We start from the raw sequence: 25,004 nt of genomic DNA, 5'->3' as shown, positions 1-25,004 counted from the left end.
GGCACCGTCAGAGGGTGGTAACGACGGAGCCCGTAATCCGACGACACGTGCAGATGGGAGAGAACTGATTCGAGGCCAAGAACGTCGGGGGGTTTGAGTAAATCTCCGGCAAGCTGCTCCGATGCGGTGGAGAATTCTGGTGCAATTGAGGCGCCATCGCCGGCTGAAGATACGATGGGGTTCTCACTCCCCAGTGCTGCCTCTCCATCACCGTTACAAAAAAAGGAATAGGCAAGAAAGGAAGAAAAAAAAATCTCAGATTCAGATAGATAGATATTGTTGCTGCCTGCTTGCTTCGCCGGAAGGGAACGCCGGAGCTCACTCCGTCTCTTGTTCCTTCTTCGTCCAGATAGCGAGAGAGAAAGAGAGCTCACCCCGGTGTCAGTTTTTTTTTTTTAATAATTAAAAATGCTTATGTGGACTCCATCTCTCAGTTTTAATAAGTCCACATCAATACTACCGGCTCCAAGTTATCAACTTTACCGGATAACTTTTTAAAAATTCTAAATGAAAAAAAAAATAATTAGTTTGTGCATCTAATCAGCAGTTATGAAAGATCATGGTGAGGCATGAAGAATCGCTATTGGTTAATGGTGCGGAATGACACTTTAACCTATTTTATTTGTTTAGAGAATAAGATTTTACCTAACATATAGAAAATGCATCCAATTATAAAGGTTCTTTTGACATAGCTTATTTAAGAATTATAGCTTATTTTAAATAATATTTTTAGTATTGAGTTAATACCATTTGAGGTCCTCCGAGTATAGTGGTTTTGCCACGTTTAGTCCTAAACTTTCAAATCGACCATTTGCGGTCCTTCGACTTTCAAATTTAACCATTTTTTGTCCAAGTTAACCACCAATGGTCCTTCAACTATTAAATTTTAACCAACCATGGTCCTTTCAAGAGGACTACCACTGGTTAAATTTCGAAACTTGAAGGACCATGGGTGATTAACTTGGACCACGAATGGTTAAATTTGAAACTCGAAGAACGACAAATGGTCAATTTGAAAGTTTAGGACTAAACGTGACAAACCCACTATACTCGGAGGACCTCAGATGGTATTAACAGAGGGTTGGACTTTACTTTTTCATAAATAAAATCATGTTTTAAATGTAAGAACATAACTATTTTTCCTATGTTCGTTGTCAATTTATTAATTAGGGAGCCCATTCTTTATCCAATTACGTTGTTGAAAGTGGTTTAAAAGTCCTCTCATTTTTATTGTTGAAGCTTTGACTCGGTACATTTTTACTTTATTTATTCGATCTATTTGGTTTTTAAAAAGGGTAAGAATTGAAATATTAGAAATATTGAGAAACTTATTAAATCCGTTTACTTATCAGATTGGAGCTCATAATAATTAATACTCCCTCCGTCTCATTTTGTTTGTTTGATTTTGTTAATAAGATTTGACTGATGTTATATATTTTTAATTCAATTTTTCATAATATTAAGTTTAGTATTAATATATAAAATTTATATATTTAGAAAATACATTAAAAGTACTATTAAATACAAAAAGTTAAATTAAAAATGATTAAAATTATTAAAAAAAATAAACAATGAAGAAAGAGTTGATTTCAATAATGAATAGTAAACATGACAGACAAAATAAAACAAGAGGAGTAGTTGGTTACTAATTAGTTATAAAGTATAAAATCAAATTTTAAGATATTGATAGGTAATATATTTCGCTTTACTTGGATTACATTCGGTAACCGACTACAAGAATTATACTGCTCAGATCTGAGTAGAATTAATAAGATTTGACAGATCCCGGACTGACATCAGACCAGCAAATTTACGATTCCGATCAGAAAGTGAGAAATAGACATTTGTAAGTCGTACAATGACCATAATTTGAATAGATCCAAAGCACCGGCACATCGCATGCATGTGGGTTGTCAGCTCCGTATTGGACACCTTGCTATAGAAGAATAATCGCAAAATTCACTTTTGGCACGTGACAAGCATGTTGAACGGTATGTGCCTCTCATCTCTATTTATATAAGGTGTATTAAATGTACCTTAGAGAGAAACTTTTTGTAGATCTTGACTCTAAAACATGAAATCGGAACAATCCGATCCAACACAATCATTTGACCATAAAACCGTACGTAGTGTCTGAATAACCCAATACACGTATATTAGTCGTATAAAATACGGAGTATCAGCTACAATTCTAGGGATATTTAATGCTTTTTAAAAGTTATGAACTAGCAATTATTGGTGCAAGTGTGCAACTTGTCCTACTTGTAGAGTTTTTGAAATGTTAAAAATATTCCATTTTATCCCTTCAAAAAAAAAAAAAAAATCTTCAATTTTACAAATTCCAAGAAACGCTAATTAGAGCAAATTGGGCATGTGCAAATTCGTCTAGGGATCGCAGAAATATAATAGCACCTCAGTTGGGTGTGCGGTGTGCCTAGCGGGCGTGTTAGGTTGGTTGCTCAAAATCTTAGACCAATAATATTACATCAATTAAGATGCATTGGCTATTGCGGTACTCCATTACTTGTGCTCAGATGGTATTATTGATTCTTTGGACTGCAATAGTGAAAGAAAGTATAGAATATATACTACCTTATAATAGAGTAAATAGTATTTAAAAAAAATTATCACAAAAAATAATTTACAAGTGAAGATTTGATCTTAATTTAACTATCATCTCATAATTTTATGTGGAACTATATCTTTCCTCCCTTTGAAAAGTTGCCATTCACGACGACCCACTCTAGACGGCTTAACTATCAAATTAATCTCGTTAAGTAACATTAAAAGTATTTATATTCATTGATTGCTCATGAATTGCCTAATCCCATTACATTTTTGTAAATAATTAAATAAAAAAAATCTAACAAAATAGTACCAATCCATTTTCTCTTTTAGACAAATTTACTCCAAACCTTATCAAGCATCAAGTTACCCTTCTTCATTCTGAATAGCTTTCACTCCAAATGACCCTCCCAGATAGCCTACTAATACTTAAATTAATTTATTTAAAAAAGAAAAACCCATCTCAAATTAATCTCATTAAGTTAGCATTAAAAGTATATCATTGATTCATTGATTGCATACGAATTTGCCAATCCTATTAAAAAAAAATTAAATAATTAAATATAAAAAAGATCCAACAAAATAGTACTATGAGAGATTGAGAGGAGAATGTAACATCACTTTTTCCAACCTTTTATTAAAGATTTAAAGTAGAAAATATTTAACATATTTGGCTCAAGTTAAGGGGGAAAGAAAAGAATAATACACAGATGGAAAAGAGTTTGCAACTCCATAAGCTATAATGCAGTAACTTAAAACACAGCATTTGGTGAAAAAGCTTAAGGCCATGGATATCTTCTAGAGCACCTTGTTTTTGCTTGTTAACCCAAACCCAACTGGGAACAAAGGCTCATATCCATTTTCCCCAGGATTCATAGGCACTTGATCAATCCTTCTAAACCAGCTCATCGGGAGGCGCCCATGGAACTCGTGATCCCCAAAGATGGCGTCCGTGACCCCCGCGCCTTCAGTCCCGGGTAGCCAAGCAGCCACAAACCCATCTACTTTCTCCAGAAGCGAAGGCTCCAAGTACATTGGCCTTCCGGAGACGAGGATTGCCAATGTCGGAACTCTGTCTGCAACAAAGCTTATCAGCTGAGAACCGTTGAAAGGAATGATGAGGTCCTTGCTGTCGCCACCAGATTCGCAATAAGGAGCTTCGCCCACGACTACAATGGAGAACGAGAATTGTTGATTTGAAAAAGTGTCCAGGGATGGATTTTGCTCGTATACCACTTCGGTTTCCCCTCCCACTGAAGCTCTGATAGCATCCAGGATTGTCGTGCCTAAAAGAATTGATATCGGGAATTCAATCTTCGTGCATACAGGAGAAACAAGAGTGAAATATACAATCTTTTTTCCTTTTTTGAGTAAAGACGAGATGAACATACAATCTAAGTGCAACACGACACAAAAAATAAGTGCTCGGGGTATAGTGTCACGTTATAACTTACCAATAGTAATTCTGCCACCTTGTCCTTCCCAAGTTTTAGTCCACCCTCCACACTGAAATCCAAGATCATCTGCATGCTGTCCCGCAACAAGGATTCTCTTAGCGTTCTTATCTAGGGGAAGGAATGGTTTTGTCGTGTCCTTCCCATTCTTCAGGAGAACCAGAGACTTGCGAACTGCTTCACGTGCCAGATCCCGGTGTAGCTGAAACAATTGTTCACACTTTTAAAATCCCGCATTTCACACCCACAAAGTTTTCATTTTATGCCTCCTGTTTTCTAATAAATTACGATAATATAAGAGGACATGTAAAATAAGGTGCCACAAAATCCATGCAGTCTTCTCTCTCTCTAGTTCGATCTAGTTTGAAAGTTAATCGCATAACAGCAAAATATAGAACTCAATTATTAAGGAGAGGGATGTATTAGCTTACTTTACAACCAACTTTATCCAACAACGACCTATCGCTCAGTGGGTACTCAAAAAGTCCAGATACAAACTTCACTCTCAGGATCCGTTCAACAGCATCGTCAATTCTGGTCATTGGTATCTCCCCAGATTCAACCAGACATCTTAGGTCATCAAGACATAATTGATAACGTAAGGGCACCATCACCTGTAAATTCATTAATTGATGTCTTGTATGGATTATAAAAACATTAGTTAAACAAACAAATTCTAACTTTGGACTTTGGAGAAACGGGCAATTTATAAGAAAATACCATATCGATTCCAGCATTGATGGCTGCCAGAACGCAACGCCGATAATTTGATCCAAAAGGATTAGAGAGTCTGTCTAGTGCAGCACAATCAGTAATGATAAAGCCCTACAAAAATGGAATCATTTACATTTACCATATAACAAACTAGATCATTTAGATGCATTAAATAAATAAAAACTACTACTTCACTATTTTCTTTTTTCTGAGTGACGAGGGAAACCCGCAGCCACTACCCGAGAGTGCGCACTGGGTAAACCCCGCCTTATAACCCTAGCCGGCAAAGGATCGCAATGAGATAAACCAGCCTAGGTTGCCTATAGCTGACCGGTGGCCATGTGCAACATTTTATCCAACAAGGAGATGGAAAAATTAATGACAAACTGTAATAAATTATGACCATTAAATATCATTGTCCGATTTTCAAATTTCCAATCAACCCAAGCAATATGATATTGAGAAGTGTTCCCTGAACCATAAATCTATCTTTCTCGTTTTCTATTCAATGCTCTTAAATCCTGACACAATTGTCAGAGGATCATAATGATGCACCGTAAAGCATACAAGCCACTCAAAATTGGCACGTGCTTGAGCAATACAAGTAATTCATCATTTATATGAAAGAATTGCCAAGCAAAATGTATAAATTCTCACAAAGAATGGCCATTATTACCTTGAATCCTAGCTTTCCTTTCAAAACGTCTGTAAGAAGAAATTTACTTGTGTGCATTTGGGTCCCGTTCCAGCTGGAGTAGGAGGCCATAATAGTGCAAACTCCCTGAGAAAGACAGTCAAGATAAGGAGCCAGATGAATTCTCTCCAGATCCTCATAAGGTAATATGGTATTCCCCTCGTTTCTACCTTCATGAGTACCCCCATCTCCAACAAAATGCTTAGCACAGGCAACAACATTGTTCCTAGAGTAAAATACATAAATTCAAGGGATTTAAATCCATAGTTTAAAGTTCGTGTGAGACTCTTCTACATAAATTGGATTAAAGCTCCAACCTCACTTAGTACATATCTGATGACCATGTAATCATAAAGCAGAAAAAGGACAAATTATTGGAATTAATTTTCCCCTTTTCCGGATGATTAAATATTTCTGCATGCTTCTAAGAGAGTAAAGAAGTCTTCAGCTCAAACTATATAGATTCTAATGTATCTCCGTGCTTAAACCATTTGTTGTACATATGAAAGCAGCTCAAAGAAAGTAACAATACAATATGGGTTATTAGTAATAACTAGAGAGGTATGCAATAAGAGTGGTAAAAAGAATTATTTTTATTGTAACGAGTATAGCTACCTTCCAGCTAGAAAGGGATATCCACTTGGGTGGCCAGGGGGTGGTTGCCCTTGTAATCCTGTAATGACAGACGCCATCTTTCTAACTATTTCAGTGTCTTCACTAAAACTCTCATAACATCTTCCCCATCTCGGATCTTTACATACCTGTTTCCAGGAATCAAAATGAAGAAAAAAAAAAGTTGAGGTAAATACCTGTAAAACTTAAAGGGGAGGGGGGCATGGCAAGGTATGCAGGTAAGTGAGAGAATCAGAATACCAGAGAAAATGAGAAATTCAACAAATGGTCTGAGATCTCAACTCCATTATGGCAAACAAATCAGGCCTAAAAGTTTTAGTTTTATGCTTATATGATGCATGTTATGTTATTCGAGATTCTGAATCCAATCCTTCACATTCACTCATTTCCAAATTTTTTGACTTTTTATGTTCATAACAACAGCTCAACTCAACACCAGAAGAGGATAACAGACTAGACAAATACCATCAATTGCCAATTTTCAGAGTTGGCAAGAACAAAAAGAATGTTATTCATTTCATTTATAAAAAAGATGCACTTTCTATACAAGCTTTTTCTTGCCCACAAAAGGTGAAATTTTCTTGCCCACAAAAGGGCCACAACCCGCCCGACAGAATAGGATATTGGAGAGGTAAATCACGGGCTCATTAGATAAGAGCCACATTGGGGCCCACCGGAACTCCCGGGCTGCCAGAGCTTGGTCCTGTGTGTTACCCACAATCTACCACCCAGGAGGGAAGGCCCTATTTGGTAAAAAAGTTAGCCTATCAGTCAATTTTGGCTTATTTGACCACTATTAATTGTTTGACTTGTTAAAAAAATCAATATAAGTGTTTGATTAATTAGCTTTTTGTAACTCCAAAATGTTAAAATTCAAAAAGCCGCTCAAAGCAACTTTTTCAATTAGTTTTTTGAGAAAAGAAAGTATACCAAACAGCTATAAGCTAAAGCTAATTTACCAAACACCTTTCTACAATCAGCTAATGTTATCAACCAATTATGCCCTCTAATTAACCAAATCAGCTAACATCCATTTACCAAATTGGGCCAATATTCTTCATATGTATAGGAGATTAGGAACTCACTGCAACACTGGGAGCAAAGGTGTAAGTACTGCCACTGGCCCTGACTTCAAGAGCAGTCGCAACCCCAATCTTCTGAGCCAATTCATCGTCTCTGCGTCACATTTGATCCTCTAAACTGTGACTAGGAACAATCCAGGGTTCTACACAAAGCATACATACAGTAAGGGTAGGTTTAATTTGTTAACCTGGTAGCTCCGAGGCCTATATTATGAGGAAAAATGGTGGCACCGTAGACATTATTGTTCCCATGGACCGCATCAACCCCATAGATTAGCGGAATGCCGAGGCGCGACTCCAACGCCGCTCTTTGGAACCCGTCGATCATATCCGCCCAATCCTTGGATAAGGCGTTCTCGAATGGGCCACTCCCGCCAACACTCAAAATACTCCCTGAAATCCCAAACAAAAAAACCCTCAATTTAGGAGATAAAAATGGATGTATCTGAGAAGATAATAATACAGTGTGTTTATATACCGATAGAGAGGTCTCTGAGGACGGAAGGAGTGGCGACGGAGCGTTCGATTTGGGTCATCTGGCCGAGCTTTTCTTGCAGGGTCATTCGGGAGAGGAGGTCCTTCACTCGGGCCTCCACCGGAGCTCTCGGGTCCCTGTAAATGCAATCCTCCATGGTTGATTGTGATCGATTTTCCGGTGATCAAAACTACAGATGCGAAGACGATGAGGAGTAGGAGATTCTCTGCCTAATCTTCTCCCCGATTCTCCAATACTATCTACAAAGCAGTAGTCAAATTTTGAGTAGGCGGAGTTTGCTATGGGCTATGGCGACTTTGGCCGTTGTGAGTTCGTCACTCCCCGACACCAAATCAGCAAGTACCAACCACCACGTGGAGTATAACTTCTTAATTTTTCTAAGCTCATATCATTTTGTCGCAATCAGCTTATCGATCATATTCATATCATAGTTTTATCGATCATATTCTAGTTTTCATATACGCACAAAGGATCTGATCTACATTATTAGGTAAAAATGAAATTTGGAGCTTATTACACAAAAGTGAGGTTTACCTATGCATAATTTCTTGTATAATTTGCGAATGAATTGCCGACTATAATGCAAAAGCGAGATTTGCAATCTATTACACAAGAACAAGCGGGATTTGCAATCTATTACACAATAGCAGGATTTATCTGGCGTACAGCAAAAGTGGGATTTGCAGTTTATTACACAGGAACAGGTTTACTTAATGTATAACAAAAGTAAAATTTGCAGCTTAATACACAAGAGCGCGATTTTTCTCGTGCATACTTTCAGAGCCGGTTTCGATCGTCACCCAAAACAAAAAATAATAATAGTAACGATAAATATTTATGTTTTCAATAATATTAAATAGGTTAACTAATTTTCAGACAAATATATTGCTTAGAATTATTTTCGAAAAAGTTTAATGGGTGGGAAAGCAGCAAACTTCATTCTAAAACATCCATAGCAATAAAATATTTTATTGGAAACAAATTCTTTTCAATGTTCATTCTCTTAAAGCTAACATTAGTTTAATATGTTACAACAAACTTGAAGCAAAATTGAAGAGGGTTCAACTGCTTTCACATCTAAAAAGACAAAACTACTACAAGAGTACGTACACATAAACATAGTGGTCATGAATCAATCTTTAAGGTTAGTGTTACTATAGTCCCTTTCACCTGAGCCAATGTTAGTTTCATTAGCCTTCTGGTGGTCTGAAGCATTTTCAGAATTCATTGGTTTTTCTGAATCCTGACTGCCATGATCTTTACCTGCATCTCCTCTGGATGTACTTGTTGCAGCGTCGGCTTCATTTTGTATCCAGTGTTCGCCTTCAAGATCTTGACCTTTACTTGGATGAACTGATTGTGAAGTTTGAGGTTGTTTGGTAACAAAATCATGTGAAGGCAATCCCCGCGATGATTCTCCTTCATGGCTTCCTTGAAAACTTGGTGCCTTATCATTATCATTGTTAACTATAATTAAATTGGGAATTTCCCTCTCATTCTCAATTGGCTTCTCAGAAAGATCTGGTGTTGCCTGTCCAGAAGAAAACCAGACAAGTAAAATATTTTGATGTCTATTGTTGACCGAGAGAATATTCGGGACAAAAGTTGAAATGCATAGAGTGAATAGGAAAAAAGATGAACATAAACACGATAAATATACCTCTCTTTCAATGGAATTAGCACTGTGGGTTGAGTCGCTCTTTTCGTTTACGGCCTTAGACACATCAAAGTTGCCGACTTCATTGACAGTAAAACTTATGGACTCGCTTTCAACAACATTATTGACATTTGATTTCACTGCAGCAACTGGCTGGGTTACAAATGCATTTGTATGATTATCACTGCTGGTTTCGTTAGAGGACTTGTCATGATCGTTTGATTCCAAACGATGGGTTGAGTCGCTCTTTTCGTTTACAGCCTTAGACACATCAAAGTTGCTAACTTCATTGACAATAAAACTTCTGGGCTCGCTTTCAACAACATCATTGACATCTGATGATCTCACTGCAGCAACTGGCGGGATTACAGATGCATTTGTATGATTATCACTGCTAGTTTTGTTAGAGGACTTCTCATGATCGTTTGATTCCAAACGATGGGTTGAGTCACTCTTTTCATTTACATCCTTAGACACATCAAAGTTGCTAACTTCATTGACAATAAAACTTCTGGGCTCGCTTTCAACAACATTATTGACATCTGATTTCACTGCAGCAACTGGCTGGATTATAGATGCATTTGTATGAGTATCACTGCTGGGTTCATTAGAGGACTTCTCATGATCGTTTGATTCCAAACGATGGGTTGAGTTGCTCTTTTCGTTTACAGCCTTAGACGCATCAAAGTTGTTGACTTCATTGACAATAAAACTTCTGGGCTCGCTTTCAACAACATTATTGACATCTGATGATTTCACTGCAGCAACTTGGTGGATTACAGATGCATTTGTATGATTATCACTGCTGGTTTCATTAGAGGACTTCTCATGATCGTTTGATTCCAAATGATGGGTTGAGTCGCTCTTTTCGTTTACAGCCTTAGACACATCAAAGTTGCTAACTTCATTGACAATAAAACTTCTGGGCTCGCTTTCAACAACATTATTGACATCTGATTTCACTGCAGCAACTGGCTGGATTACAGATGCATTTGTATGATTATCACTGCTAGTTTTGTTAGAGGACTTCTCATGATCGTTTGATTCCAAACGGTGGGTTGAGTCGCTCTTTTCGTTTACAACCTTAGACACATCAAAGTTGCTGACTTCATTGACAATAAAACTTCTGGGCTCGCTTTCAACAACATTATTGACATTTGATTTCACTGCAGCAACTGGTTGGATTACAGATGCATTTGTATGAATACCACTGCTGGTTTCGTTAGAGGACTTCTCATGATCGTTTAATTCCAAACGATGGGTTGAGTTGCTCTTTTCGTTTACTGCCTTAGACACATCAAAGTTGCTGACTTCATTAACACTAAAACTTCTGCACTCGCTTTGAACAACATTATTGACGTCCGATTTCACTGCAGCACCTGGCTGGATTAAAGATGCATTTGTATGATTATCAATGTTGGTTTCGTTAGAGGACTTCTCATGATCATTTGGTTCCAAACGATTGGTAGTCATCTCCGATTTGGGCAGTCTCTCAGCCTCTTCTGTACAATCTATCTTCAAAATCGCCTCCGAGATCACTGATGCCGCATTGGTATGATTACTAGTACTGGTTTCCTCAACAATTGGCTTATGTACTTTTCCCTCGAGGTGGGTTTCTCCCTCGGTCATTACAAATGCATTTGTATGATTATCACTGTTGGTTTTGTTAGAGGACTTCTCATGATCATTTGGTTCCAAACGATTGGTAGTCATCTCTGGTTTGGGCGGTCTCTCAGTCTCTTCAGTACAATCTATCTTCAAAATCTCCGTCGGGATCACTGATGCCGCATTGGTATGATTACTGGTACTGGTTTCCTCAGCAACTCCCTTCTGTACTGTTCCTTCGAGGTGGGCTGTTCCCTCGACCATTACAGATGCGTTTGTATGATTATCACTGCTGGTTTCGTTAGAGGACTTCTCATGATCGTTTGATTCCAAACGATTGGTAGTCATCTCCGATTTGGGCAGTCTCTCAGTCTCTTTAGTACAATCTATCTTCAAAATCTCCTCCGGGATCACTGATACCGCATTGGTATGATTACTGGTACTGGTTTCCTCAGCAACTGGCTTCTGTATTGTTCCCTCGAGGTGGGCTGCTCCCTTGACCATTACAGATGCATTTGTATGATTATCATTGCTGGTTTCGTTAGAGGACTTCTCATGATTGTTTGATTCCAAATGATTGGTAGTAATCTCCTGTTTGGGCAATCTCTCTGTCTCTTCAGTACAATCTATCTTAAAAATCTCCTCCGGGATCACTGATGCCACATTGGTATGATTATTGGTACTGGTTTCCTTAGCAACTGGCTTCTGTACTGTTTCCTTGAGGTGGGCTGCTCCCTCGATCATTTTAGCTTCTTTATTTTCTGCCATTGAAGGACCTTGAAGACCTCGTTCTTCATTTAAGCGTGGAAGATCACCTTTAGTCATTTCCAGTTCAGGTGGACCTCCAGCCTCTTTAATAGAATTAGTGTTCTGTATCTCCTTCTGGATTACAGGTGCATTTGTATGATGATTATCGCTGCTGGTTTCCTTAGAGGAATACTTGTGATCATTTGATTCCAAACGATGGGTAGTTATCTCCCGTTTGGGCAGACCCTCAGTCTTTTCAATATAATCTATCTTCAAAACCTCCCCCGGGATCACCGATGCATTGGTATGATTACTGGTACTGGTTTTCTCAGAATACTTCTCGCAATCATGTGGTTCTGAATGATGAGCACTAGTTTCAAGTTCGGGCAGACCTTCGATCTCTGCAACAGAATCTTTGTTTTGTGTATCCTCATGAATCACCAAAGGAATCATATGATTATTTCTGATTTCCTCAAAATACTTCTCGCGATCATGTGGTTCTGAATGATGGGCACTAGTTTCAAGTTTGGGCAGACCTTTGGTCTCTGCAATAGAATCTTTGTTTTGTGTATCCTCATGAATCACCAAAGGAATCATATGATTATTTCCAGTTTCCTCAGAAGACTTGTCAAGATCATACGAGCTATTTCCGGTTTCCTCAGAAAACTTGTCATGATCATACGATTCTGAACGAGGGGCAGTAGTCTCCAATTTGGGCAGACCTTCAATCTCTTTAGTAGAATCTATATTCAGTATCTCCCTTTCCTGGATCATTGAAGACTTGACATGAGTATCACTGTTGGATTCATCAGAAGAAACATGGTTGACTTCTAAACCAACTTGTGATTAAACAAGCAAATATATTTTCATTGAAACACGATGGCTACCCGAATTCCATGAAATCTACAGTTCTGTTCATAAATATGAAAATATGGAGTAAAAAATAATCACCAACCTGGTGGTGCACTGTTGGGATATCAGCTAATAACTGCAATGATTCATGAGAAGTTGTGGGATTTGAAATGTCATATGTTACTTGATGTGTGGTTTCTGCTATCTGATTTTGAGACTGTGGAACCTCCATTTGCGGTTCCTGATCCCAGTTCGAAGAGGCTAGATCCAACGAAAACTTTGTTTGTGACATGGAGGTAGAAGATGAAGATGAGCTTGAGGAGGAAGTTGAAATTTGTTCAGCCACAGATTCAGGATCATCAGAGCTCTGGTTAACCATGGAAGAGCCTAAGTCTTCATCACGTCGTTCTGCAAAACCATATTGTTGATCCTCATAATGGATCTTGCTTACGAAACTTGAGGATGAGTCTTGATTCATTGAAAACATTGGTTGAGATTTGGGAGATGTGGACGAACTAGGCACGTCTGGAACATGTTCATCCCCGGATTCTAGGATTAGCAGTGTTGTTTGGGGGGCATGTCCACTCTGATTTGCAACAGAAAATCCCCTTTCACTTGGTGGTTCAACAGCTCTATCTTGAGTAACTTCTCTAACATCATTTTTCTCGATTGACATTGAATTTTCTCCATTCTTATCTGCCTCGGCAGGTGAAAAGGAATCCTGAGCCATATGATCATTCAACAAAAGATTTGAGGTTTCATTCTCTACTTTGTGCACATTAGCATCCTGAACCTCCACACGCGCTTCTTGATCCAAATTTGAAGTATCATTCTCTACTTCGCCTATTAGCGATGGAGCAGAGGCAACATGAGCTTGTTCAAAGACAGGTTCGGGTGGGACTGATGCTTCAAGATCAGCAGGGCTTTCACTAGCTTCAGAAATCGCCAATTCTCCATCAATCTTTGCATGGCTGTTGCGTTTAACCAGCTCTATAATGTCATTTTTCGCAATAGAGGCTGACCTTTCTCCACTTTTATAAGCATGTGAATCTGCAAATGAAGTTGAATCAACAGGATCTTGTTGGATTACTCTCTCTGGTGGGGTGTGCAGCGTGGGATTGATGTTTGAAAATCCAGACTTGACTAAATCTTGTTCAGTGACATCGCGTACTTCCAGCCTAGATGGGCGAGATGAGGCAAGCAATGTACATTCGTTGCCAGAGGCAGTGTCTTTTTCCAGCTCCCTATTATACACCGAAATCTCTTCCTCTAGAGAAGAGGCTCCATCAACAGACCTTGGAGGAGAACCGATTTCAGAAACCTCTACTTGCAGGTCAGAAGCAACCGAATGGCTAGGAGTAGGAAGCATGGCACCATTGGCATAGTAGTAATGCTCCTCCATTCTCGCTTTCTGGGACATAGACGGTCCAGGATTCAAACTTTCCTGGTTGTCCACAACTATGTTCCTCGAAGATGAAGGCGTGGTGGTAAGTGACTTCAAGATTGCATCTTTATCGATCCTGTAGAATGGCTCATCGTCTTCTTCTGAAGAAGACGAGCTTGTCCTGTCATCAATATCTTCAATTAGTACTGATTTTATTTGCACTTCGCTCCCATCTTCTTGGGGATGGGCAGAGGCCTGTTCTTTGACATCACTGGTGCTTTCTTGGTTCAGCTCCTCGGGTTCTTCAACTAAAACCTGCTCGATTACCCTATCTGTAGCATCTTCCTTGTTAACTACAAGCAAAAGTGTCAGATACTCAAAACATACACAAACAGGGGCGGAGCTAGAAAGTATGGGTTAGGGGGAGCCAAATTTATAGAAGAAATTTATCATGTTAGTCGACATTAGTACCAACCATACAATATCATTATATATACCATACATGATTGTGCTGATTATTATTGATAATTATTTTTATTTATACTATGTGCAATAATATATGAAATATATAATTATATGAATACGAATGTACAATTGTTAAGGTTGTCGAACATTACTTTATCACTAAGTTATAGGATAATTGTAAAATTTATTTCTAATTGTTGATCGTTCTCACTTTTCGTCCCTAACATGTACTCCGTAATTGATATTGCAGATTTCGTTCCTTTACTAACAAAAAGAAGAAAAGAAACAGGCTTACCCAATGGAGTTCTTTTTCTGTAACCTTCAGGCCTCTCAAAAAGCTTAAACCTGTGTGGGAAACGAGAGTTGAAATCCTCATTGAATGAAGGACCTAAAGTGAAGCTCTCATGCCTGCAGAACATAAAATCCTGATTAGGAACCATGAAGTCCTGGTGGAAGCTTCCTCCTCTGAGATTCGGCTTCTCTTCGTGCTGATCATAGGGAAGATCGAAGGGGTTGTGGGCTGGCAACAGAACCGAAGGAGCAGAGCCCGGGGTAGGCGAAAATGGATTGCTCGAACCAGCATTGGTGGTTTTGGGAATCACAATGGCCATTGGAGGATCATCACTGCCAATATTCATCAATGTCCTCCTCACATGGAGGCTCACCAGCCTTCTCGCCCTTCGCCTCGCCATCAAACTCTCCAGCCTCTTGTTCCTCTCCATCTCCGAAAGATCCTCCTGGTTCCACTGCACACCCTTCTTCTTCCTCTCCCTCCTCATACCCTCTTCATTCTCAGAGTTACTATCTGTCATTTCATTCTCACTCTCATCCATAACCCTAAATGATTTCCGCCATGCCTTGGAAACCCCTTCCACGCATAAGCTCTGAGACGCATCAGACGAAGAAGAACATTCCGCCGCCGCCCGGTCGCTCACAGAACGAACCTCCACCTCCACCTCCACCACTTCCCTAATATCCTTCATGTTCTCTTCTGTCACAGGACTTTTATCAACCATCTCGTGCTCATTAAAACCCGCCAAGATTGAGCCGCCCTCTTCCTCAACATACGGCGGGAAATCCTTCTTCGATTTCCTCCGCCGCACAGATTGAGCGCGCCCGATCGCTTTCTTTTTCTTCTCATCATCTCCGGCCAACTTGATTTTTCCAGAGGGTGATGATTTGAGATCCGCATTTTTTCTGTTCTCAGCTCCGCCGGCGTCTTTGGGACGCTCCGGGAAGTATTTTATTTTGATGGTAACGGCGGCGATCAGGGCAACAGGAAAGGAATAAATCAAGAACCAGAAGATTGTCGACAAGAACACATACAATATGAGGATGATTACGAAAACTAGCGAGGCCAAAGGATGTTCCCTTGCGAAAGTGCAGCATAATCTCATCCAGAATCCAAGGAAAACCCATAAATACTTCTGAACATCCTTTCTAGTGATCCCCATTTTCTTCTCTCTCTCTCTCTGCTAGGCTACAAAATTCAAGAATCAGACGGAGATATTGGAGATTAACCTGGAGGAATTGAAGTAACAGACATCAAACGAGCTGGGAAAATGCATATATGCGTGGACTGAAAATCAAAATGCATTAGTGATTTGGTGGGGAAGATGATAGATGGCCTGGCATTATGAGATTGATTGCGTGAGATAGAAGAAATGGAGTGGGGGTATTGCGATCGAAACTGTTTTTCTTTGCGTCTTCCGATCTGAAACTAAGACAAATTTTTGTTTGGCTAAGGTTGTAAGAGATCCTCCATCCCAGGAACTGTAGCGGTGTTCCCGCTGCTTTAGCGGGATCAGTAAAAGTAGATGGACGTACGGATCATGAATTATTCATCATATTTTTGCCTCAAAAATCTTGCAAACTACCCTTTTTAATTTCATGTTAGTGGCGGGTACAACTAACATTTTATTTTCTTATTCAAAACGATGAATATTATGTATTATATATTGAATAAAATCGATGATTCGATGACATTTAAATGTTGTAATTTTTTGAGTCGTGTTAAAATTAAATGTTTATGCATTTAATTAAACACGTGTCAATTATTCAGCATCTCATCAACATCAATCGTTTCAAGATAGGACACAGTATCATTAAACATTAAAAAATTATGGAAGGGATTCTTTATCAAGAAGAGCTAGCTTGGTTCCAAAGGTTTAGGGAGGAGTGGATTGTCTCGGGAGATAGGAATACCCAATATTATTATGCGATTACGAAAGTCAGACAAGCTACTAAAAGCTTCATTAGTCTTTGTAAAGATAATGGGGATTGGAGCTGGTACGGGACGAAAATGAGATGGCCAATATGATCCTGCAGAATCACTTTCATCACCTTTTCACTGAGAAGAATCCGGTCAATCAGCACTGGTTTGTTCCTTGCAATTTTTCGAGAGTTCTTCCTGATAATTTGTTTTTAATTTACTTTGTAGGGAAATCACTATTTAAAAAGTAAGGAAAGCCTGGCTTATAAAACACCAGGTCCGGATGGGTTCCATGCTGGCTTCTACCAAAAAGCACGAAAGGTGGTGGGATATGATCTCATCACAAGGATGGTTAACGATTATTTCAGAATTGCATTGATGAGGGATAATTGGAACGACACTTTGATCTCACTTATACCGAAAGTCAAGTATCTTGATAGAATGACCCAATTTAGACTTATCAGACTATGTCATGTCAAATACAAAGTTATCACTAAGGTTATTACTAATAGACTTAAAACTATTATGATGGATGTTGTTATGGTGAAGAACATAGTAGTTTCGTGTCAGAGCGTCAAATTGTGGATAACATCGTGATTTACCAAGAGTTGTTGCATTCTATGAGATTGAAGAATGGAAAAGTGGGCTCCATGATCCTTAAAATTGACCTGAAAAAAGCCTACGATAGACTTTCTTGGAACTTCATACAAGAAACGCTGAAGGGCCTCGGTATTCAAGATCATTGGATCAATGTAATCATGGGATGTGTTGAAACCACACGTTTGGGCATCTTATGGAAAGAAAACCAAATGGATTGGATTTACACAACCCGTAGACTTAGACAGGGTGATCTAATATCACCTTATCTCTTTGTCCTTTGTATTGAGAGACTCACCCACAAGATCAAAGAGGAAGTCGAGCAAAAGAGATGGAAAGGCATCAAAACCTCAAGGTATTGCCCGGAACTCTCTCTCATCTCTTTTTTGCTGATCAGCAAAAAAAGAGATGAGAGAGTTCCTTAGTAGCTTTTGCAATTAAGATCATATCATCATGATGATATGATCTTAATTGCAAAAGCTACTAAGGAACAAATGCTGGTGATCAATGATTTCCTGGAACAATTTGAAGGGAACTCCGGGCAAAAGGTCAGCTTACATAAGTCTAAAATACATTTTTTCCAGATGCTCCGGGCAAAAGGGATGCTGCGTTTAATTCTTCTCAGATGCCTACAGGTTGTGGAGGAATTATGCAGAGTGGGAATGGTGATTAGATCGGAGGATATAGCTGCTCCATGAAGGCTAACAGTGCTATGGAGGGTGAAGTTCGTGCCATTTGTACTGCTTTGAATTGGGATTGGAACAAATTAAAGGTAACAAAAGGTATGCATTGTGAGTGATGCAAAAATGGTGGTTGATTGGATCAATGAAGGATCGGAACCGAATGATTCCGGTCTATGGCAATATAATTAGAGCTTGTAAGGAGTGGTTCCAACAAGATTGGGAGGTGAAAATAATCCGGCTTGCCAAGATGACAATTTTGAAGAAGTGCAATTGGATTGAGCTGTTAGAACCGCCTTGCGAGATTATCAAGATGCTAGACTTAGGGGGTGTATTTAATCATGACTTTCATAGAGTTTTAAAGACTTTTATAAACTTTAAAAGTTTGGGGTATTCAATTCAAACTTTTAGAAAGTCTTTAAAAGTCAGGCGGTATTCAATCAAGATTTTGAAAGAGTCTTTAAAAGTTCGATTAAGACTTTTAGAGAGTCTTTAAAAGTCACATGATATTCAAAAAGTTATGAACTTTTGTAGATTTTTTAATTTTAAGACTTTTGTAGATATTTTCTTCTCAAATATAAATAGTTGAAATCCAACTATCAACCCTCATATTTCAAAATTTTCTTTCTAACAACTTTGAATGTTTTCTCTCTCTATTGACACTCTATTTTTTTCTCCCAATTTAAACTTTATAAACCTATCTAAATTTAATAAAATTATTTTTTCTTCATTATCCTATATTTTCCTCATACCTAAACTCTACCAATTTTTCTCTCTCTCCTAAACTTTATAATCTTCCTCTAAAAATTCGAAATAATATTATTTTTACTTCATTATTGCTTGTTTATATTGATTTTTATTTTTCTATGAATTTTTTATCCTTAACTTTCTCTAATTCTCCCTAAATACATGAACAAAGCAAATTTTTCATCATCAAATATGTTTCATGATATTCATATAAATACTTATATATTTTGATTTTTATTCTTTTTATGTTTATATTCGTAATATATATATATATATATATATATATATATATATATATATATATATATATATATATATATATATATATATATATATATATATATATTTTAACAAGTTACTACGAATAGCGAACTACTGTTCGCAACAATAATTTTGGGTTGCAAATAATAACACCTTGTTGTTGTTCCTAGTCTCAAATTACTATTGCAAATAATAGTTCTTTGCGTGATGCCTAACAATATATCAAGTATAATTTTATATATGTATATATTATAAATATTAGATTTTTATTTTTTTTATTTTATACAACTTGTAATTATATTTTTAAATATTTTATTTGATCGATTCTTTTATTATAAATTTTATTATTCAATATTGTTATGCATTTCTAATGAAATAATTTTTTTTATGTTTATTAATAATATATATAAGTAATTAGCATATAAATCTCAACATACTATGGATAAAAATAATAATGTTGAGAATGTTGATGTGGGTGAAGATCTACATAATAAGAAAATTTTATGATATATTATAAATGTTTTGTAAGAAAATTATATAAATGATAAGAATCAAAATTATTGAAAGTTTGTAAAGATGTATTCAATTTAGAATTTCAATGACTTTTGTAGACTTTTTAAAATAAAAAGTTGATAAAAGTCTATGAATGTTTTTTATATAGATATTTATAGAGTCTTATAAAGTTTTAAAAAGTTTTGAACGACTCCATAAAAGTTAATTAAAATTTATTAAAATATATTATTTTAAAAATTTTTAAAACTCTACAAAATTCATGATTGAATACACCTTAGAAAAAGTTAAATTGTCCTTTAGTAAAGAGGATGATTGAGCGCTTGTGTTGTTTAGGTTCCCCTCCGTTTTTCCCAAAACCCATATAAAAAAATGGAAAAACAATGAGTTCACCAATAAATAAGATAATAAAAACAAGTGGCTGGAAATGAACTCTTACCTTTACGTTCTTATTACTCGGTATTTGATAAAATTTAAAAAGTAATAAAAATTATAATAAGCTCTAACTGTAAGTATGAAAAATGCTATTTTTTTCCAATTAAAAATTACTCTTTAATGTTCACATCTAACTTAAAATGGTTCATTTTTGAAAGAGTATTATGTGAGAAGAATAATATTTTTTTAGTACTATTAATTCTATTACAATGTTGTAACATTTCTAGTAAAAATGTAAGATTTTTATTAGTTAAAACAATAATATTTTTCAATAAAAATATTTCATCTGTCTCATTTTATTTGTCATATTTATTATTTATTGGTTAACCTAATTATTTTTCTTTGCTTATTTCTATTAACATTTTATTATAATTTTTAAATTTAATTATTTTGTGTTTAATAGTACTTTTAATGTAATTTTTAAATATATAAATTTCATATTAATTCTCAACTTAATATTATGAAAAATTAAATTGTAAATAACTTCAGTCAAACCTCGTTAACTCCGTACTCGACACATAAAATGTGACAGAGAGAGTATATTATTTGTCGACCCATGGTTATATTATATTTTCGTTAAAAAGTACTTTCAATGCCTCATGTTACATGTTTACTATTATTTGGTCTAACCAATTATTATTTCTTTACTTATTTTCTTGGAATAAGGGTCAAATAAGTCACTCAATTGCACACGAAATTACAACTAGGTCATTGAACTAAAAAACAATATAATTAGGTCCATGAACAACACAAACTAATGCAATTCAACCCAAAATGACTTGTTTACCTAGAAGTATGTTGACGTGTCGGTTACCAATTTTAAAAATAATTAATTTAAATAAATAAATTTTTTAATCCAGCCATGGAGACGAAGGGTACCTTCGCCACTTCGTCTCCATGGCCAAGAGACGAAGGTTTGTCTCCGGCTGGCTTCGTCTCCTGGCCATGGAGACGAAGGGGCGAAGGTCCCCCTTCGTCTCTAACCATGGAGACGAAGGTCTTCGTCTTCAACCATGGAGACTGGAGACGAAGCTGCCGGAGACCATTCGTCAGTGGCTGTTCTTGCTTTTAAAAAAAAAAAAAAATTAAATTGGTAACCGCCACGTCAGTATACTTTCATGAAAACATGTAATTTTGGGTCGAATTACATGAGTTTGTGTTGTTTAGGGACCTAATTGTATTATTTTTTTAGTTCGATGGCCTAATTGCAATTTGATGTGCAATTGAGTGGCCTATTTAACTCTTATTCCTATTTTCTTATAATTTTTTTGTTTTTAATAATATATTTTATGTAGTTTCTAAACATATAAATTTTATATACTAACACTAAATTAAATAATACAACACAAAATTTTAATTGTAAATAATTTAAATCAAGTGTCATGAACCTAACAAATAAAATGAAATGGAGAGTATATCACATGTTTGAGATTTATCTATGTAAGACGATATTGTATAAAAGTTTGTGAACTTGAAAAAAATATTTATTTTTCATTTACTGCTTACAAATTAGTTGTTTTTACTACAAAGTTAATTGAAAAAATTACATAATAATTGAATACTAAAAATATGCCAATAAAGTAGGGAAATCTTTTCTTTTAAAATAAATTATAAATTATATTTATAAAAAGGGGAAACGGCACTTTTGGCCCCTCAATTATTTTAGTTTTGAAAATTTAGCCATTCTCAATTGATTTGAGCAAACTTAATCCTTTAATTGTTCATAATGTAGCACATTTAGTCCCTCCTCATGTTATATAATTAGAATTATTTTTAATAATTTATATAATTTATTCATTCAAAATTAAAAATATTTTTATAATAAATAAATACATAAATTCAAAAATTCAAAACTTCAAAAATTTCAAAAATTCAAAAAAAAAAAAAAAAAGAAGAAGAACAGCCACCGGCTGTCCTCGCCGGTGGCTGTTCTTCTTCTTCTTCTTTTTTTTTTTTTAATTTTTTTAAAAATTTTAAAATTTTTAAATTTATGTATTTATTTATTATAAAAATATTTTTAATTTTGAATGAATAAATTATATAAATTATTAAAAATAATTCTAATTATATAACATGAGGGACCAAATGTGCTACATTATGAACAATTAAAGGATTAAGTTTGCTCAAATTAATTGAGAGGGACTAAATTTTCAAAACTAAAACAATTGAGGGGCCAAAAGCGCCGTTTCCCCTTATAAAAATACAAATCTATCACCTTGAAAATTATTGATGATTTGATGCCCCATAGAAATATCGCCGACCCGCTTGTGGTAGTTTGTTAATTGGACGACTACACGTAATCTTCATCTCCACTTATTTGCTTACACGTGTAACTCCACAAATTTTCCGTTTTTGTTCGTTTTGTTTTTTTATGTCATTTAATATTATATTTAATGACTCCCGTAGTCTTGTCTTGTCCATCTATAAGTAAAGTAAATTTTATTTGAATTTTAAAAATAATGCCTTTCGTCTACAAATTTTTTTTTGAATTAAATTAAATTTCATATATCTAAATAAAAACATAACAAGTCTCAATCAAAGTTATATCCTTCATTTTTGTTCATATTTTTAATACTAACCATTTTGTACATTGTGTTTTTATAGTTCTACTATAATTTTTTTTTTGGATAAAAATACCCTTACTGTTATATTTTCATTACTTTTATCATGCACATGCATCTATTATATCTTTTCTTATATTCTTTAATGATAACAATATTTGTAAAACATTATATATTCATTATGGGTGTGTTTGGAAACCCGGAAAATGATTTCTGGAAATCATTTTTCGGGTTTTTGGTGTTTGGCTGTGCAAGGAAAATGGAAGTCAAAGGAAAATGCCACATAGTCAATGGAAAATGAAGCCTCTTTTCCGGAAAATGACTTCCCCTTTTTTTTGGGGGAAGTCATTTTCCATTCTTTGTTCTCTCATCTTCTGGCCAAAAAATTTCCACAACTTCACCAACACCTATTGCGCACTGTTATCTCCTCATGAGATTTGGTTCTCGGATTTGTGACCGTACGTTTTCCGGCGAACACCGGTCGGACATCTCCGGCCAGAAACCAGAGAGCAGTGCTCTCTGGTTTCCAGCCGGAAACCAGAGAGCAGTGTGCTCTCTGGTTTCGGCTGGAAACCAGAGAACACGGTCGGAAACCAGAGAGTACTACTCTCTGGTTTCCGACGTCTTTTTTTTTTTTTTTTTTTAATTTATTTTTTTTTAATTTTTAATAACTTTATTTATGTATATTATTTGATTTCAAAAATATAAATATTTTTATATTTTAAACAAAATAATTAATTATATAAACTATATAATTCTATCTCATTTTCTAGAAAATGAACCAAACACACTAAAGACAGTTTTCCGCTTTGCAGCCAAACACGAGAAAGGAAAATGTTTTTCGGAAAATAACTCATTTTCCAGAAAACATTTTTCAGAAGTCATTTTCCTGCTTTCCAAACGGACCCTATATATTGGATTAATATAATAAATACATTTTATTTCACTTAGATTTTAATTAATAAAAATTTGTTAGTTATTTTTAAAAATATAAATATTGGACATATGTTTTTGCGTATCGCGCATAGAAAATACTAATTTTACAATAAAGATATATTTTGCCCTTATATGAATCATCATCACTTAAGATTTGCTTCCAATGACAATGTGGGATTCGATGGCTTTAGGTCAAGTTCTCTGTGTGCATAAATGTACAGTTTGGTGTCAAAACGCTTTCAACACAACTAAATTACTTTAAAACGTGGGATGGATACCCAACATAGGTACCCAGTTAGCAACATTAGCGGTCAGTCGGGCATGGTATTCAGCCAGTCGGACCTAGCACTCGGTACTCGGATCATGACCAGTTAGTCTTGGCAGCTAGTCAGCTTAAGTGACCAATCAGCTTTGGCGGTGGAAGAATGAATTAAAGTGACAATCACGAGATTAGGCAAGTCAACTTATTAAACTACTTTCCTAAATATCATTTTATTCCTAAAATCACCTCCACTACCTAAATATTTTTATATTCCCTAAATTCCTTTATTTTTCCTAAATAAATTCATCTATATCCCATAAAATATTCCACTCTACCATAAATACTCGATTAGCATAAGCCAATTATATTGCCAAATGTAGTGTTATTCTTATACTGTAATAGGCCATAGTCAATACTAGGGGTGTGCAAATTTCGGAGAAATTTTGGTTAACCGACCGAACCGACGAAATTCGATTAACCATTTTCGAACCGAAATATTTCGGTTCGGTTAATGGTTAAAGGTTTTCCCAAAATTCGGTTAACGGTTAATTCGGTTCGAAAGTGTCGGTTAACCGAATTAACCGAACGGTTAACCGAATTTTGGAATATATATATAAAATATATAATATATTAAATATTAAATATATAATTACTAAAATCCTAAATAGTCAAAATGTCAAATAGAATAAATAATAATATGAATTTATTATGATATGTATTTTATTTTAATTGGAATTATTATTTTAGGAATTATTTTATGGATTTTAAATTTTAGGGTTAAAAATTTCGGTTAATCGGTTAACCGACCGATTAACCAAAAAAAAGTTCGGTTAAAACGGTTCGGTTAACCGAATGAACACCCCTAGTCAATACAAAAAAAAAAAAAAAAAGGGGGGGAGGGGGGGGGGGGGGTATCAATCAATCAATTTCATCACTGTACATTTACCTCTCTCTATAGAACACAAACTGTACATGTACAAGCTACATACAAAATATAGTGGAATTTTGGCTTGACATCGTCCAAAAAGACCCGTGATTTTCATCATTCGGTTTCCACATTAAAAATATTATGTTTCTTTTTTATTTATTATTCTGTGCTTTCATATTTAACTTCTCATCTAGTCGGTTATGTTGGCCTGCCGACTGACTACCCTAGGTAGTCGTAAAACTAACATGGGTGTTGTTAATTAAGTCCACAATTTTTTAAAACTATCAATTTAGTACCTTAACTATTCAATTTTTTATCAATTTTAATCCGTCTGGCCAAATTGCCAGCTAAATCTTACTGGAAACTTTTAATTCACTTTATTTTGTTTAATCACAAGGGCAATATAATCTTTCTATGTTAAAACGAAAAAGTCATCGCCACCAAAATGGCGATGAGATTCCTAGCACTCTTCGCTCTATGTTCCCTTGCACACCAGCGTTGCCACGTTTGCAACGTTTCGGTTATGG

At 35.9% G+C, this 25,004-nt stretch overlaps 3 protein-coding genes across 3 annotated transcripts; all 3 read right to left on the bottom strand.

Moving 5' to 3' along the window:
* Positions 1 to 3,166: 3,166 nt before the first annotated feature.
* LOC109173850 (beta-glucosidase BoGH3B-like) lies at positions 3,167 to 7,974 on the bottom strand. The gene is made up of 9 exons (XM_019323187.1): positions 7,621 to 7,974; positions 7,331 to 7,535; positions 7,146 to 7,236; positions 6,043 to 6,188; positions 5,410 to 5,653; positions 4,740 to 4,844; positions 4,451 to 4,633; positions 4,020 to 4,221; positions 3,167 to 3,851 (listed from the first exon to the last, which is right to left on the bottom strand). The coding sequence occupies exons 1-9, from the start codon at positions 7,772 to 7,774 to the stop codon at positions 3,364 to 3,366; spliced, it is 1,818 nt and encodes a 605-aa protein (XP_019178732.1). The 5' UTR covers positions 7,775 to 7,974; the 3' UTR covers positions 3,167 to 3,363.
* Positions 7,975 to 8,603: 629 nt separating this feature from the next.
* On the bottom strand, positions 8,604 to 13,077 carry LOC109173478 (probable GPI-anchored adhesin-like protein PGA55). The gene is made up of 3 exons (XM_019322715.1): positions 12,603 to 13,077; positions 9,299 to 12,412; positions 8,604 to 9,169 (listed from the first exon to the last, which is right to left on the bottom strand). Exons 1-3 carry the CDS (start codon positions 12,984 to 12,986, stop codon positions 8,771 to 8,773), a joined length of 3,897 nt encoding a protein of 1,298 aa, XP_019178260.1. The 5' UTR covers positions 12,987 to 13,077; the 3' UTR covers positions 8,604 to 8,770.
* On the bottom strand, positions 13,015 to 15,802 carry LOC109173554. Its single transcript, XM_019322794.1, has 3 exons — positions 14,644 to 15,802; positions 13,174 to 14,236; positions 13,015 to 13,024 (listed from the first exon to the last, which is right to left on the bottom strand). The coding sequence occupies exons 1-3, from the start codon at positions 15,800 to 15,802 to the stop codon at positions 13,015 to 13,017; spliced, it is 2,232 nt and encodes a 743-aa protein (XP_019178339.1).
* Between the last annotated feature and the right edge of the window lie 9,202 nt (positions 15,803 to 25,004).

This window comes from Ipomoea nil, unplaced genomic scaffold (genome assembly GCF_001879475.1).
Source record: "Ipomoea nil cultivar Tokyo-kokei standard unplaced genomic scaffold, Asagao_1.1 scaffold0482, whole genome shotgun sequence".
NCBI lineage: Eukaryota > Viridiplantae > Streptophyta > Magnoliopsida > Solanales > Convolvulaceae > Ipomoea > Ipomoea nil.
The sequence above is the reverse complement of the archived record's forward strand: the minus strand, read 5'-3'. Positions and strand labels throughout refer to the sequence as shown.

Bases quoted from the DNA above. Each gene is read 5' to 3' on its own strand.
- LOC109173478 (XM_019322715.1), bottom strand. From the start codon at position 12,986: ATGTTTTCAATGAATCAAGACTCATCCTCAAGTTTCGTAAGCAAGATC. The intron at 12,413-12,602 runs GTTGGTGATTAT...TCAATGATCCAG, and splicing joins TCCCAACAGTGCACCACCAG to GAAAGGGAGATACTGAATAT. The intron at 9,170-9,298 runs GTATATTTATCG...TCTTCTGGACAG, and splicing joins CTAATTCCATTGAAAGAGAG to GCAACACCAGATCTTTCTGA.
- LOC109173554 (XM_019322794.1), bottom strand. From the start codon at position 15,802: ATGGGGATCACTAGAAAGGATGTTCAGAAGTATTTATGGGTTTTCCTT. The intron at 14,237-14,643 runs GTAAGCCTGTTT...TTTTGCTTGTAG, and splicing joins CAGAAAAAGAACTCCATTGG to TTAACAAGGAAGATGCTACA.
- LOC109173850 (XM_019323187.1), bottom strand. From the start codon at position 7,774: ATGGAGGATTGCATTTACAGGGACCCGAGAGCTCCGGTGGAGGCCCGA. The intron at 7,237-7,330 runs GTTAACAAATTA...AATGTGACGCAG, and splicing joins ATAGGCCTCGGAGCTACCAG to AGACGATGAATTGGCTCAGA. The intron at 4,634-4,739 runs GTATTTTCTTAT...ATGAATTTACAG, and splicing joins TCAATGCTGGAATCGATATG to GTGATGGTGCCCTTACGTTA.